This window comes from Gavia stellata, chromosome 5, assembly GCF_030936135.1.
Source record: "Gavia stellata isolate bGavSte3 chromosome 5, bGavSte3.hap2, whole genome shotgun sequence".
NCBI lineage: Eukaryota > Metazoa > Chordata > Aves > Gaviiformes > Gaviidae > Gavia > Gavia stellata.
The window spans coordinates 47,982,905-47,996,795 of NC_082598.1; the positions used below are offsets into that span (position 1 = coordinate 47,982,905).

Consider the following 13,891-nt stretch of genomic DNA (forward strand, 5'->3'; position numbering starts at 1 on the left):
CACGGATGCAAAATGTAGAAAGAAGTCTTTTCAGCTTAAAACACATTCTCCTAACAGAAAAAGAAAGACAGTTATATTCTGCATCATGCCCACAGCAAAACATTAAACTAGTAACTTTTCTTGGAATATTAACAGTTAAAATTTTCTTCAGGGCAATTTTCAGAAGTGTCAAGATTGAAACTGCAGAAGGTAACAGAATTTCAAATGCAGCTATAAAAGATCAAGATAGCATTCTGTGCTTCAGATTACCTCCTTTTCTGTTTTCAAGACTATAGCATTTCAAGACCAAGTTAGAACCATTTATTTTATAATTGTAGAAAAACAAGAATTTTGGCTATGTATGCTGCAAACCCAAATATCCTCCAGATGAAAATCTAGTCACTGTAGATAACCTTTGTAGAAGGATTCCATAATAAAAGACCCTTTAGAGTATCATGAAGATTTACCTTAATTTACCTCGATCTCATGGTTCCATATCGTTTCTGTAGTTCCTAATTGGAGCAGCTACAACACTTTCCAAACATGCATATTTCAAATTGTTGGGGCCAGTAAAGCTGTTTTATGTATCTGATCATTCAAAACCCAAACTTCCCATAAAGACAGGGTCATAGAATAGTATAACACCGCCATGATAGAATTTGGCTGTGAGGCTTGCTGTGGTCTGGCTTTTCTTTGGTTCTCATTTCCTGAAGAAACTAGCGTTTTCTACTGCATTTTTTACTTTTTGTATTTTCAAAAGGAAAGTTTGCACATGCAAAGAAAATAGCATGTGAAAGAAAGGCAATATATTCTGGAGAATTTTTCCAAGCAAAAATCTAAATTGAACGACTGTTCTACCATGTATATGAACCCAATGTAAATTACATCTGTGTATAAACTGATACAGTAAGTGGAATGCCATCCAATTCATTACTTATCTCTGAGCAATGTTCTCTATATTTCTGTAAATATTGAAAGAAACAAATAAAACAATCGCACGCACTACATTATATATCAAATTTAATCAACAGTTATTGTGGATTCACTATGTCCTGGGCTTCCATGCACAACTCACTGTTTTCATGAAAAGTTAATGATTCAATTGGGGTCATGATGTGGCCCCCTGTTTTGGAGTTTCCAATTGGAAAGAAGATGATGTTAGTTGCTGATAGTTAAGTAAGGCACTATAAAGTCTCCAAGCAATGAAAAATATATTTTTAAATGAGCAAAACCCTTCTACGGAGAACCAGGATTGGGAGGATGCTTAGGTCTTGACCCCAAATCAGCATGAGAACAGACGAGTATACTTGGACAAAGTTCCAGTGAATATGACTTGAATAACTGTAAATAGCAGTGACAATAACCTTGAACGTCAGTAGCTCCTGGGATACATGGTCATAATATCCTTGACTTTACCAGGCTTTTGTCCCATATGATGAACTAGCCTATCGTGATTATATAATAGGCAGCTGCATACATTTATACCACTCTTTAAAGAAAAAAAATACCAATTATTTCATTAAAAATCCCACCAACAACTATGTACTAGAAAAGCAATACTGCAAACATGACTCCATAGAAAGGGTGCTTTGCCAGTTCATTCTTGAGTTAAAAGTCCTTTCCTTTATATGTTTACAGATCAGTTTAAAGGAATTAATTTCTTCTGTGTAAGCGCAGCAGAGGTAAAAAGGGGTCTATCAAAAATAGATAATGCAGAGTTTTAACAAAAGGGTAATAGATGAAGAGTTGCAAAAAAAGATCTGCAAATAGATTTAACAAAACTCCAGCTCATTTAGTAAGGTTCACTGAATGTCAAGTAATAGAATTGTAATCAATTGCATATACAGAGTTGGCCATTTGCCATTTGTAGTCCCAATATATAGCAGTCAGTTTCTTCACACTTTCCACAGAATTTGAGGCAAGCCCAAGTGTTGAATGTTATGGAGCTGCATTTTTCATGTTTTTACAGAGACAAACCATGGTATTCATCTTCACTCAAGCAAACCACTGTGTACGCACTGTACCTGTTTTCAGTCGAGTTGAGCAGAGACATAAGAATACCCTTGTGGTAAACACAGACAGTAATGTTTTTAAAAATAGTATGGCAGGAGGTTAGCATCATAACAGGTGAAAACAGCTATTTTAATTTTTTTGTGATAATGACTAATGTATGTAGCAGTATGGATTCAGTTAGGTGAATTGATGAGGTGACCACATAATTTACATAATTAGGTAACAAGGCAAAGTTTCTGTAACAGTATCTCTATGTTAAAAAATTGCTACAGAAATACATGGATTTAAAGGGAACAATTAAAATGGTCAGTGGAAGGCTGCAAATACAAGGCAAAAATACAGGGAAATACAGTGGAAGGGATGGTGTGAAACTGTACAAAATTGATTGTGGCAAAATTGCATCCAGAAGGAATGGAAGAGGATGAAATGAGGATTTAAACTATGCAGAACTGCATAAGAACACAAACTTTGAAGTCAAAACAACTTTTAAAAGGCTTACATCTAAAGGCTTGCATAAAATGCTTTGTTAATATTTATAATTAAATGCTATTAAATTATTATTATTATGCAGTATCTATTTACCTCAGGAAATATTAGTTTGCAGATGCTTTCAGTTAATGTATGCAGGTACACTCTACTTCTGCTCGTTTTCCTTTGTGGAAGGTTTCCTTGAGCATCTTTTTCATGGACTTCTTTGCAGATGGGTAAAGCTGCTCTAGAGCTGTTTTCCGTGCAGTCCTTGTCATGTTCCTCAGTAATGTGACTTTGAGTCAGTAAGGAGAAAGGACATTCCCCTGTGATCTTCAAGTCTTTCAGTTTTGTACAGAACATACTGTACAAAGTCTCTCTCTTGAGATTAAGAGTATTTGTCTTTGTGTTTAATAGTTCTCTTCTGCTTACTAACAAGAGCAGAAGATGCCAGAATAGTAGATAAGGCAACCACTGTGGAAGATTATTGGTAGCTATAGGTCACCACAGGAACAAATGTGTGCCCCTACAAAACAAGAAGAAAAAAAATTAAACACATTTATTTTCTCTTTTAAATTCCTGTGATGTGACAGTTTTATCATATGTGCATTAAAAGAATGGCTTTTCTAGGACCTTGCTCAGGAAACCACTTAAACTCGTGTGCCATTTTAAGCATGTAATCCCTACTGATTTCAGTGCTTCAGGTAATTAAAGTTGCATGCATGGTTAAGTTCTTGGCTGAATTGGAGCTCTAGTGATTAAGGCAGAGGAGTTGTTTTATCTGATATATCTTTGGCCACATTGATAGATAAGATTTCTGAAAGAGTAGAGAGCAGAATTCTGATGAGAAAACCTTTTTAATTCTTCATAAGCAGCTATTAAAAACTATCTGATACGGCACAATGAAACTGTTTTGTTAGGGATACTTAGATCTCAATTTACTTGATGCCCAGGATATCCTTTTTGTAATAGAGAAATGTATGACTAAACTTAGTACTTGTACTTCTGGAACAGCAAACCATCCGAGACCAAAGGTTAGTGCCTTGTGTAAAAGCCGCTGACTGGTGACAACTAACATCATGGGAATTTGACCACATAATTGATGTAGTTGCTTGGAAACAAGTGATTTTTATGCTTTTGAAGGTGATACGTTTCACACAACACATTAAAAAAAGGGCTGAACTTTTTACTTTAATAATTGTTCTCTGCTTGTTACATTTGTTTCGGTAAGGCTTAATCTGAAAAAGGCTCTTCCCTTAAGGGCTTCATTTTCTATTGACTGTATCTCATTGAATCATATCCTCTCATCCTCATATAATACTCTAACAAGGTAATCCTTGAGAGTTTTGTCAACTCTGGAAGCAGCTGAAGTATTACATTTGTCTCTCTGGAGATAGAGTACAATAACTATTTCTTTAGAGGCACTATGGCTTTAATAAGTCTGTGCATCACACTGCTTATTTCTGCCCCTGAGACACCCAAAGGGCTTTTAGTGTCACACAGCAACTGTACCAGGGTTAAAAATAATTAATTCCCTGATACAGGTTATCAGCTGCTTCTTTTGAAACAGCTGGAATGAATGGCACAGCAGAGGAGTGCTGCAGACCCAGCACAAGTGGCATGGGTAAGAGGAGAAACAGGCAGAAGCTACTTTGGCTGGACCTGCTGCTGAAAAAAAATATTTGGCAGAAAAGGCCCTTTTAAAGTATGCTGTAATACTGATGGTGTCAGGCCAGCTTCTAGGCGACATCTATCAAAATTATTAAAGTATTCTTTTAAGACTCAATAAACACAATGCTAGGAACAAGAGGCTGAAGAATGTTTGCATAACATTCTATATTTCTGATTTCAGTTTTTACATAGAAACTAATTTGTTTCTACTGCATGGATATCAGTAAAGCTTTATTTTTAATTGCTGAATACTGTTGTGTAGCAAATGAGGCAGCGAAAAATTTCAAGCAAGAACCACACTCTCAATACAGAAATATACATATACTTTTCTTTATAATGTAAGCTTTGTTACATATATGTAAAAGCGTTTATTCAGGAGCCATTATATAGCTTTGTATTACTTTACTTGAAAAGAAAAGCAGAAAGGAACCAACTTTTCTGTAGTTACACTGATCTGTGTACTGAAATAAACTTAAGAAAAACAGTAACATAAATATATAGGTGCACCATTGTCAAAGGATAAAAAAATTTATGGCTTTGATGGATCATAAATACACACTCACATGCTTTGCTGAATTTGGGCCTTAAATTTCCAGACAAATCTTGAATTTATAAAATAACAATACTATAACTTTTTAAATCAAGTGTACCAGCATTTTGGAAGAAAAAATTTTCTGAAATATATTTTTGTGAAAAAATGTATAATAAAATATTTAAAACATCTCCCAGTGAATGTAGTAACAGCATTTATATATGCTGCTATTTAAAAAAAAAAAAAGTTTCTCTCTCTGTGACGAATGTGAGACTGAATTAATGGTTAAATTAGATACCAACAAATATTAACTGCATTTGCACTAAACTAAGAACAAATGAAGTGAATGACCTTCAGCAATTACCAATAGTTTTGATAGGGGTGTTTTTTTTTCCTGCTGGTGAAACTGTTTCTCTGTTTCTAGAAGACAATAATCTGGAATTATTTGGGGGTTCACTTCCATGCTAGCATATTGTATTTTAATTAAATTACATTTGATGTGGTAGGAAAAATATCCAGGCAGCTCAGCATCAGCTCTGGGAAGGAAGTGGTGCCATTATTTTACACCTGGAAAACCTGAAGTCTCCAGAAGCTGCCAAGTGGGAAGGAGAGGTCCCAGAAGATGGTCATGGTCGCAAGGACTTATTCAGGGGCAAAACAGGCACTGATGTGAAGGTCCCTGAGTCGACAAAGCTGCTGGGCATGCAGCTACTATGTCTGCAGCTTCTTTTTGCGATGCAGCCTGCCATCCTTTGTGCTGCAGGACACCCACATTCAGCCTCTTCCTGCCCTGGTGGGGACTGGAATCTGTGCCCTTGCTCTGAACATGACCTTGGGCCCCTAGCAATTGCTATTTATGACAAAATCATTATTGATTTGCAAGAAAGTGGAGATCCATCATGTTTCTAGTAATGATACTGTTGTACAAAACCAGTATCATTAATGAACAGATCTTTAAATTCCAAATAATGATGACACAGTTCCTAAAGAAAGCTTCCTGCAGAACTATTTTCTGAGTATCCTGAAGTTCTTGTTTTCCCAGAAACAAATGGGATGGTCCTTTGATAACATATATACCAGTTCAAAACCAGTATCAACTTAATAGGCGTAACAATTTTCAAGCAGTGACCAATTCAAGACTGACCTCTGCAATGACAAGACCCCTTAAATCACATCTTTAAAGAAACAAAGTGGAAAACCTCATTCCATGACACTTCAGAGGATTCAAATACTGAAAAAAACATGCATATTCTAGGTCATCCTTTATTAAAACATCAAGTTTGCATCTGGTATCCTAAGTGCATCTTGCACTTAATATAACTAAAATTCAGAAAACAAGCCTATTGTGTTATAGGAAAACCTGTCTCACTCAAACAGTAATTAGACAGTGGTTTTAAAGGTCTGACAGGAGAAAGATAATGAATCACCAGTGTAGAGTTTACAGAAGGAATTTCAGCAGTATAATGGACCTTAAAAAGGTGTGAGAAAGATGATGGCACACATCACTGGTTAAGTCAAACATTTGAAGATGTGTTTCAAGAATGAGGAACACCAGCCCTCCTGTTGTTCACAATGTTTAAAGACATATTCTGACCATAACAAAAAAAATAAGAAACATGAGGAAACATGGGAAAAGTTTCTGGTTTTAATTCCTCTCCAAACATGCTTTGAGAGAGCTCATCCCAGGGGAGCAGCAGTGTTTAATGTGAATTCTCCATCTCTGCCATATTAATTGCTGTCATATTTACCCTGGGAAGCAAATTGAAAATTAAAATGAAATAATCTGCTGTGAGATCAAACTACAAGCAACCAATTTATTCAGTGTCTGGCTGAATGCAATATGGCACTGTGCCACTTAGAAAAATGAAGATGACTTTACATAGTATAGTCATAACAGCAGAATAACTTAACAGTGCTCAGAATGCTTGTGCAAACATTTCATTGTATATTTACATCTATACTTGTCTTACAGCCAAAATGCCCTCCTGTATGCTTATTTGTACTAGTTGCTTCTGATTTTCCTCTGCTAAAACATTTCCTTGACAGTGCCATGAAATACAGGGCAATGAATCAATCATACAGTAAAAACCCCCAATATTAACACAGCCATTTATAAGAATTAAGCAGTACCACTTGTTAACAGTAGCTAAAGGTGGTTTATAATCTTAGCTTATGGACATGGCACAAAAATTAGAAGCAACATTAAATACTTTTGTCTTATTACAAGCAGACCCTTGCTCAGAGTAGGACAGAATATGGTATTTTGCTATAATGTCACTTTTTTATTTTTAATCATACATATCACTTTGTTAGGTGAACTGCTGCATGTTGAGCAAGAATTAAAAAAAAATCAGTTTGTTTTGCAGCAGTCAGAAGATAGCACTGACTGGATCTAACTTTCTCCAGCACCAGAGGGATTGCAGCACTTGCAGGAGCTCCATGTGGTCTGGGAGCCCTTGTCTCAACAGAAGCAGCTGTTAACTTCTGTCTTGCCTTTATGTAAGACAGAGGCTTGCAGTTCCCACTCAGCTTTAATCTCTGTGAGATTCAGAAATCACTGCCTTTTGGCCCTTGCCAGTCAGTAAGGCTTGCCCTTACTTGCAAGTCAGCCCCTTGCACAGAGCAAGGCAGGAACTCTTACTTTTACACACAAGCAAAACACAATCAGCTTCTAGCAAGACAGGTTAGTACCCATCACCCGATCAGTAGCAGCTCATTGTGGATTCAGCTGTTGTGCCTGTCAGCAGACAAACACGGGGAAAATAACTAAATCCTATAATTTTGTTTTATTAATCTGAAGTGCAATATCTGCACTTTAGTTTTTCTACTTCAAGTGCTGTATGTAGCAATGGAATCAAAGCCCTGGTGATTTGTCCATTTCCAAGGATTTTAAGGAGGCTTCTAAAATACTCAGAGAAAATTGCTCAAGTCCGCATCTTTTCCAACCTTAATGATTCTGTGATTCTGTAATATATAAGGTAATATTTTAAGAAGTCAAAGTAAGTATTTATTAGTCTTATTAAATCCTGTACAAATCAGTAAGCTTTCTTTGGCTGCTTCATTGTTAACTTAAACATGTTCAGCGCACACACCTTCAAAACATTGATTTGTTTGGGTATTGCTGCTTTGGAGAGCACAAGATGTCAGTAACTGGAGGAGACAGGCAAATCTGTTTACAAATTTCTAAGTGGTAGTGAGTCATACCTAATAGAAAACTGCCAATTGTTGACTTAGGTAGAAGACATCTTGGAAAAGATGCGTCCTTGAGAAGAGGAGTGAGATGTTTTCCTGCATCTCCCCCGTCAGAGACTAACCTATCAAGTGAAATTTGAAGATGCCTCATTTACCCCTTTGCAGTGATTTGGTTCTGTTGTTAACACAGTAAATACATTTGCTAACCTACCTGGGGATAACTGTGTCATTATGCAAGAATAATTTAAAAACCATATTGTGTGTAACTTGCGTATTAGGCAAAGCAGGGATAGGATTTCTAAATCTGCAGCAGCAACACAAATGTAATTAAAATATTAATCAGACCAAACTGCATAGATAATATAACTCTATAAAAAGAGAATTGTAAAGCCAAGGAGTTGAGCTCTAGGAAATCCCAAATATAGGTGACCATTCAATCCTAAATCATTACCACCCCTGTGCAGATATGGGGTACTACAAAGTAGTACCTTTATTTTCAGCAAGATTCTAGGCTCTTTCACGGCACAGATTTTTGCTACTTGAGCAAGGCAATAACTGATGAAAAGGTTGTTATCCTCTCTGTAGATCAGGATGAGACATGATATTGGACAGTGGACTTCACAATAATTTATTGGTACCCAAGAAGTTACTAGATTCAGCAATCTCAGGTTCCACTCTAGTTTTCAGAAGGAACATGCTTTGTCAGGCATTAACTTTTCTGCTTGTTCCCCCAAACTTCCACCCTTCTTTCTGACAAGTCATCTCTAGTTCTGATCTGTCTGTACCCCAGAGCCCTTTAGGATAGTCTTACCACTTTTTCTCCAAAGCACTAATTGCTATTGTGTGCTGTGCAAGCCCAGTTCCAGTGTCTTTACTGCCAGATGTAGCTCTGTTTGGGGCTAAAAGAAGTATACTCAAAACTTTTCTGTAAGTCACAGCATACTTTTGATAGTAAGGAAATACCTCAGCACACCACAGCACTTACTAAACTATCTAGTGGAATTGCAGTGATTACCAAGCTAACTACAAGGTAGTAAAGCAGCTATGATAAAATAATACAAGTCATAGCAATCAATTATTATTTTAATAGTCCAAACATTTTAGTAAATCCAAATTCAGTGTTGTAACTTATCCCAGTGACTGTCCTATATGACTGCTTAGGGCAAGCTAAAAATCTAGACCTTGCTTACAAAAAAGAATTTCTCCCCACATAATGTGGAATTTCCTCACCTTTCTACCTTTCTTTTTTTTTATGATGTGTTTTAAGAAACAGAGAAACACAATGAAGTGTTTCCTCAGTGCTCCAAGTCGAATGGATTGTGATCTGTGTTGCTGCAACATTAGACAGCTACGAAGCCACGAGATGAAGAAAATAATTACCTTAGTTTTCTGAGAAGAAAATACGTTATCTCCTTTTCCATCCTGTCCCTATTCTAATCAGCAGAAAATAAGTTTCATGGAATAGATAAGTAAACTTCAAAACTGCTAATATGTCTCATTTTAAGGTCATCATGAGACAGACATTTCTGCTGCTTTAAAATATTAGCATTTGTGTAATAACACCAAGCTCTATACCTTGATATAGAAACCCGTGTTCTTGAAGACAGGGAAAAACCCTAGTTTTAAAGTATCACTGAATTTCCGATACTGATTTTGTGACTGACTCATTTCCCTCTAATGGTCTGAAGCAAATCCCTGGATCCAAATATAGCCCTGGGAGAAGCCCAGACTCCAGATGTGAAGGTTATATTGCAGCCACATCTCTGGTTTCAATTAAAGGCACAGGGGGAACCCTAATTACTGCATCCATGTTTTGGCATGTAGCTAAAGAGAGGACTGATTCCCAAATGTTGCTTAAGAAATATATATTTGTCATTTTAAGTATCACATGTACTTTCATAGGGTAAATATTTTTCCTATGCTAGGACCAAATAACAGGGAGGCATGCTGAGAAGATAGCGTGGGAAAAATATTCTCTTCCTGTGAGTCAAAACCTATCTGTGAAAACACTCCATAGCAAGCCCAGCAGGCAGCCTCATAGCACCCGATTCTCTGCTTCCTCCCTCACGCACTCAGGCGGAAACAGCAGCCCTTGGTTATGCCACATCCTTGCACCCTCACCCCTGGTCCAAAGCATGGCTTGTACCGCCAGCTAAGCAACTTATGATGGAGATACTACCTCTGAAAACCCCAGCCTCCTTACACTGTGGCAGCCCTTGAGGTTGACTGCTCATGGGCATTCTTCCTGAGGCAGAGCTAAAGATACCTCAGAAACACTAGAAAAAACCTGCTGTATGTAACCACAACACATTATTTAAGTTGATTTTTTTTTTTGAGAAATCGTGATATTGAACTGACAGAACTGATGATACCTCAAGTGATCCCGGTACCCAGATGAGTAAGCAACTAAAACAGAGGAGGTGCTGCAGTGAGGACAAGCAAAACCAAAACCAAGCCAAAGTCTCTGGAAACTATTCTCACACTTTAAAGGAATTTATTTTAAATATAGCATTTAATCTGCATTTGGAGTCTGTGAAAGTACAATACTTTCATGAAATTCGTAAGAGGAAAGCTAAGAAATAAATTTATGTCTTCAGAACTCTTCCTCTTTTCAAGAATTAAAACTTGTCCTGAGGACATGTGGTGTTCATGACAGTTAGCCGGAGTTAAATGTAAGGATCGAAGTCTTGCTAGAAGCCAATGGAATGTAAATTAGAATCCACAAATGAAGAAGGGCTGTGATTCTAGAGTATGAATTGTCAATTGTTGTTCTTACTGATTCTTTCCAAATACCTACTTACAGTTGAATCTCTCAAACCTACTAAAACATATAACTTTACTCATTTAAGTAGACCTCTAACTTCGAATGTCTGCAAAATCTGATTTTTATTCAGTTTAGATCAAAAACATTTTTAAAACCAAAGAGAGTAAAAAAAAATTGTAATTATTCTGTAATAAGAATGAAAACTAGTAACTTTTTATCTCATAGTATTTTTCACTGAACTCTTTAGCTAGTATACATGACTTAGCCAGGATTGCTGCATCTTCTATAATCAATGAAACAATAAACTATTTAAAAATTCCAAATTTCTAATGCATGAAGTAACTTCTCATTTGAGAACCATGGTCTGGATTAACTGTGAAGCATCTTCAGAGATGATAAAATTATTGTCCTACTTCTTCAGAGACACTTATCTGGCTGAGATTTGTACATGCATGTATTCCTCTAATTGAAGTTGAAGTTGGGTAACTTTATGCAACTGACACACAGGTTTGCATAAATACCATTATTGTTACTGTTTTTCTAAATATACTGGAGCATTGTAGAGCAATATAAAACATTGATTGTAGTGTCTTGTGACAGTGCACATGGTTAAATATTCCCTTTGTGTTCACAGCTTTAAATTATAATGAACAGCAAGTTTTATAAATAATGGAGTACTAAAAGTTTCTCTGAACTCTATAGATCTCAGAGAACAGTTTGAAAACTAGGTCTGTAGAAAGCAAAGTGTTTCGTTAGTAGATTTCAATTGCAGAGTTTTCTGACTGAATATTTGCCAGCTGCCACTTCTGTTTACAATGTCTACAGAATCATTTTCACACTGAAAATCACTGACAACTGCCTTTCGTATTTATTCATAGTTAAGCACTCATGCCAACTCCCATTGAAGTCAATAGCAGGTTTCTGGATATAGCAGGAATAGGATTAAACCTAACAGTTCTGTGACTGTTGTCACAGAAATACCGATTTGCACGTTTTCTTATTTTTGAAGTAAAATACAGCCTTGGCTTTTTTTCATTTTGGGTTTTTGCAGGTAGGTGTGCAGATGTGATGGTAAACACAGAACTGAGGTCATTTGAGATTCTGGAAAAGTTAAATACTATGCATGGGAAGCTAATAACAGGAACTTGTAATTAGTGAAAATGGTTTATCCTCCAGCAGCGAGGTCATGTCCTTGTAATCTTTCTGATAGGGAAAAAATACATTGATTGAAGAGGTGTATTCAACCAGAATAGACAGTTTAAGAGGTATTTTCACAGCCATCATGCAACTACTGATTCTGCTTTATCTAGAGCCCATGGCAAAGAAAGCAGCTCTGAAGAAGGGGAGAAATCAGCTGTTTTCCCAATTGTTCTTTTCCATGGTATCTGCAGGGCAGGACCAGCAGTCACCTTCCTATTTGATTAAATGCTTACAGATAGTTTCTGCTACAAAATATGTTTAAAATAAATGAAATCACTGATTTGGCCATGCGCACTGTAAATTAATACCTTAATTTTTTATTTCACTGATTGGCCTATCCACAGCCCACCCCTTTCAAAATCTGCTATTTTAAAAAAGATTTGAGTACACAAAAGCGGTGGATCTTATCTTTGTAAAGCACAGGTCCAAAGGCTATCAGCACATCTTGTAAGACTGAATGCTCTAGGAATACATTACAATACCAATTTCCCTGTTGAGTATATCACTTAGTTGCTTTCTAATACTCTTCTGGAAAATACAGCAGATATGCATTTAAAGTAGAGAAAGCTAGGCAAATATGGTAAATATGTGAATTTATATTGTCTTTAAAAACACAGGCTTCTTTTTTTCACTAAAATGATGAAGCAAAGTAAAGGTGAGATGTTTTGTGAAATACTGAGCTTGCACATGTGGTATTAAGAGAAATTAATGCTGTTAATTAATCACAGTAAATATGCACTTAATGACTAATACTAGCCTGCTGTTAGTGTATACCACCTCTGTAACAAAACTAAAAATTAAATAAATCAAGAGGCAGATTTTGGCTTCCTGTAGAACGTTCAGTCTGTGATGGTTGTTACTGTCTCCAGTGCAATTGCTGGAGTTATCACAGCTACTTTTCTTTTAAATCCTTCTGTTCTATTTATTCTACTTTTCTTTTAAGCATGTGAAAAAAATGAAATTGCACAGAATGTTTCTCAGATGACTTTTGCACAGGAAAAGTCAGCACGTGCAAATGACAGCAGCAGGGAGAAGAAAGCATGCAAAACTAGCTCAGAGGTAACTGCTGTATTCACCACATATTCTGCATGTGGAACTTCCCCTTGGCCTTGGTGGTAGTTTGATGTAAAGACTGAGGTGAAAATGTGGCCCTGTGGAAAAATAAGCTGAAAATATTTATGGGTGGCTATTCAGCTTTGACACTTCTAGTTAAAAACAAAAGGAATGTGTGGGACAGACTACAGCAGAAATCTAGGTTGTTTCGATAATATTTTCAGTGAAAATCAGAGGATCATTGAGGCATTGATCATGAGGCAAAGGAAAATATGTGACATATATGCTACTTTTCCAAACCTTCAGTAGTGCTAAACAACAGAGAAAAGATCCATCCTTATATCTAAAAAATATTATCAAATAGTAGAAGCCTTAGTCAGTACTGCTCCCCTGGTTATAACAGATGCATTTAGAAAGATTTAGCATGTTCCAAGCCATGCATTATACAGATTCAAGTGCATTAGCTGATGAATTGCAGCTTCTTGTAGCAATATCAAACGTGAATATTAAATCCCACAAAAATAAAAATAATGTCATCCAGCTTTTTTGAAGCTCTAGTGTCTGTTTCTGTTCTGGATATTTTAGTGCCAGAGTGCCCGGCACAGACTGGCACAGAAACATATACTTGGCTCAAAATGTTTGCAAATTCCATTGAAATTCACTGAGTTCTGTGGCAGGTGTTTCAGAGTAACAGAGAGTAAACAGATTAAGAGATTTGGAGGAATGGAAATCCAAGAAAGGGTTAACAAAGAACACAGTGCAGAATCTCTGGTCAGATGTACCAATCACCGGCCTCTAAACTGAGGTACAAATTCAGGGTTTAAATATGGAGGTAAATTAAATGCATTTCAACCATAAGGATTCTTCTGCTACTTTTCCCACAAACTTTTGTGACTCTCTGGGCAAGTCCCTCAGGTCTTTCTCTCATTGGGAAAATGCAGACAATTTTTCCATAAAAAAAAGGAGATGATTTCACCAGAGGACCTGGATTTTGCAACAGACTAGAATCATACGAAAAA

At 36.5% G+C, this 13,891-nt stretch overlaps 1 protein-coding gene across 1 annotated transcript in view; it reads right to left on the bottom strand.

Moving 5' to 3' along the window:
• The window catches only part of GUCY1A1 (guanylate cyclase 1 soluble subunit alpha 1), a 38,403-nt gene that overhangs the window by 12,226 nt on the left and 12,286 nt on the right, over positions 1-13,891 (bottom strand). Inside the window, exon 2 of the mRNA XM_059817449.1 lies at positions 2,575-2,986. Coding sequence (XP_059673432.1) covers positions 2,575-2,823 — 249 coding nt within the window. The 5' untranslated portion in view covers positions 2,824-2,986. The remainder of the gene's footprint in view (positions 1-2,574; positions 2,987-13,891) is intronic.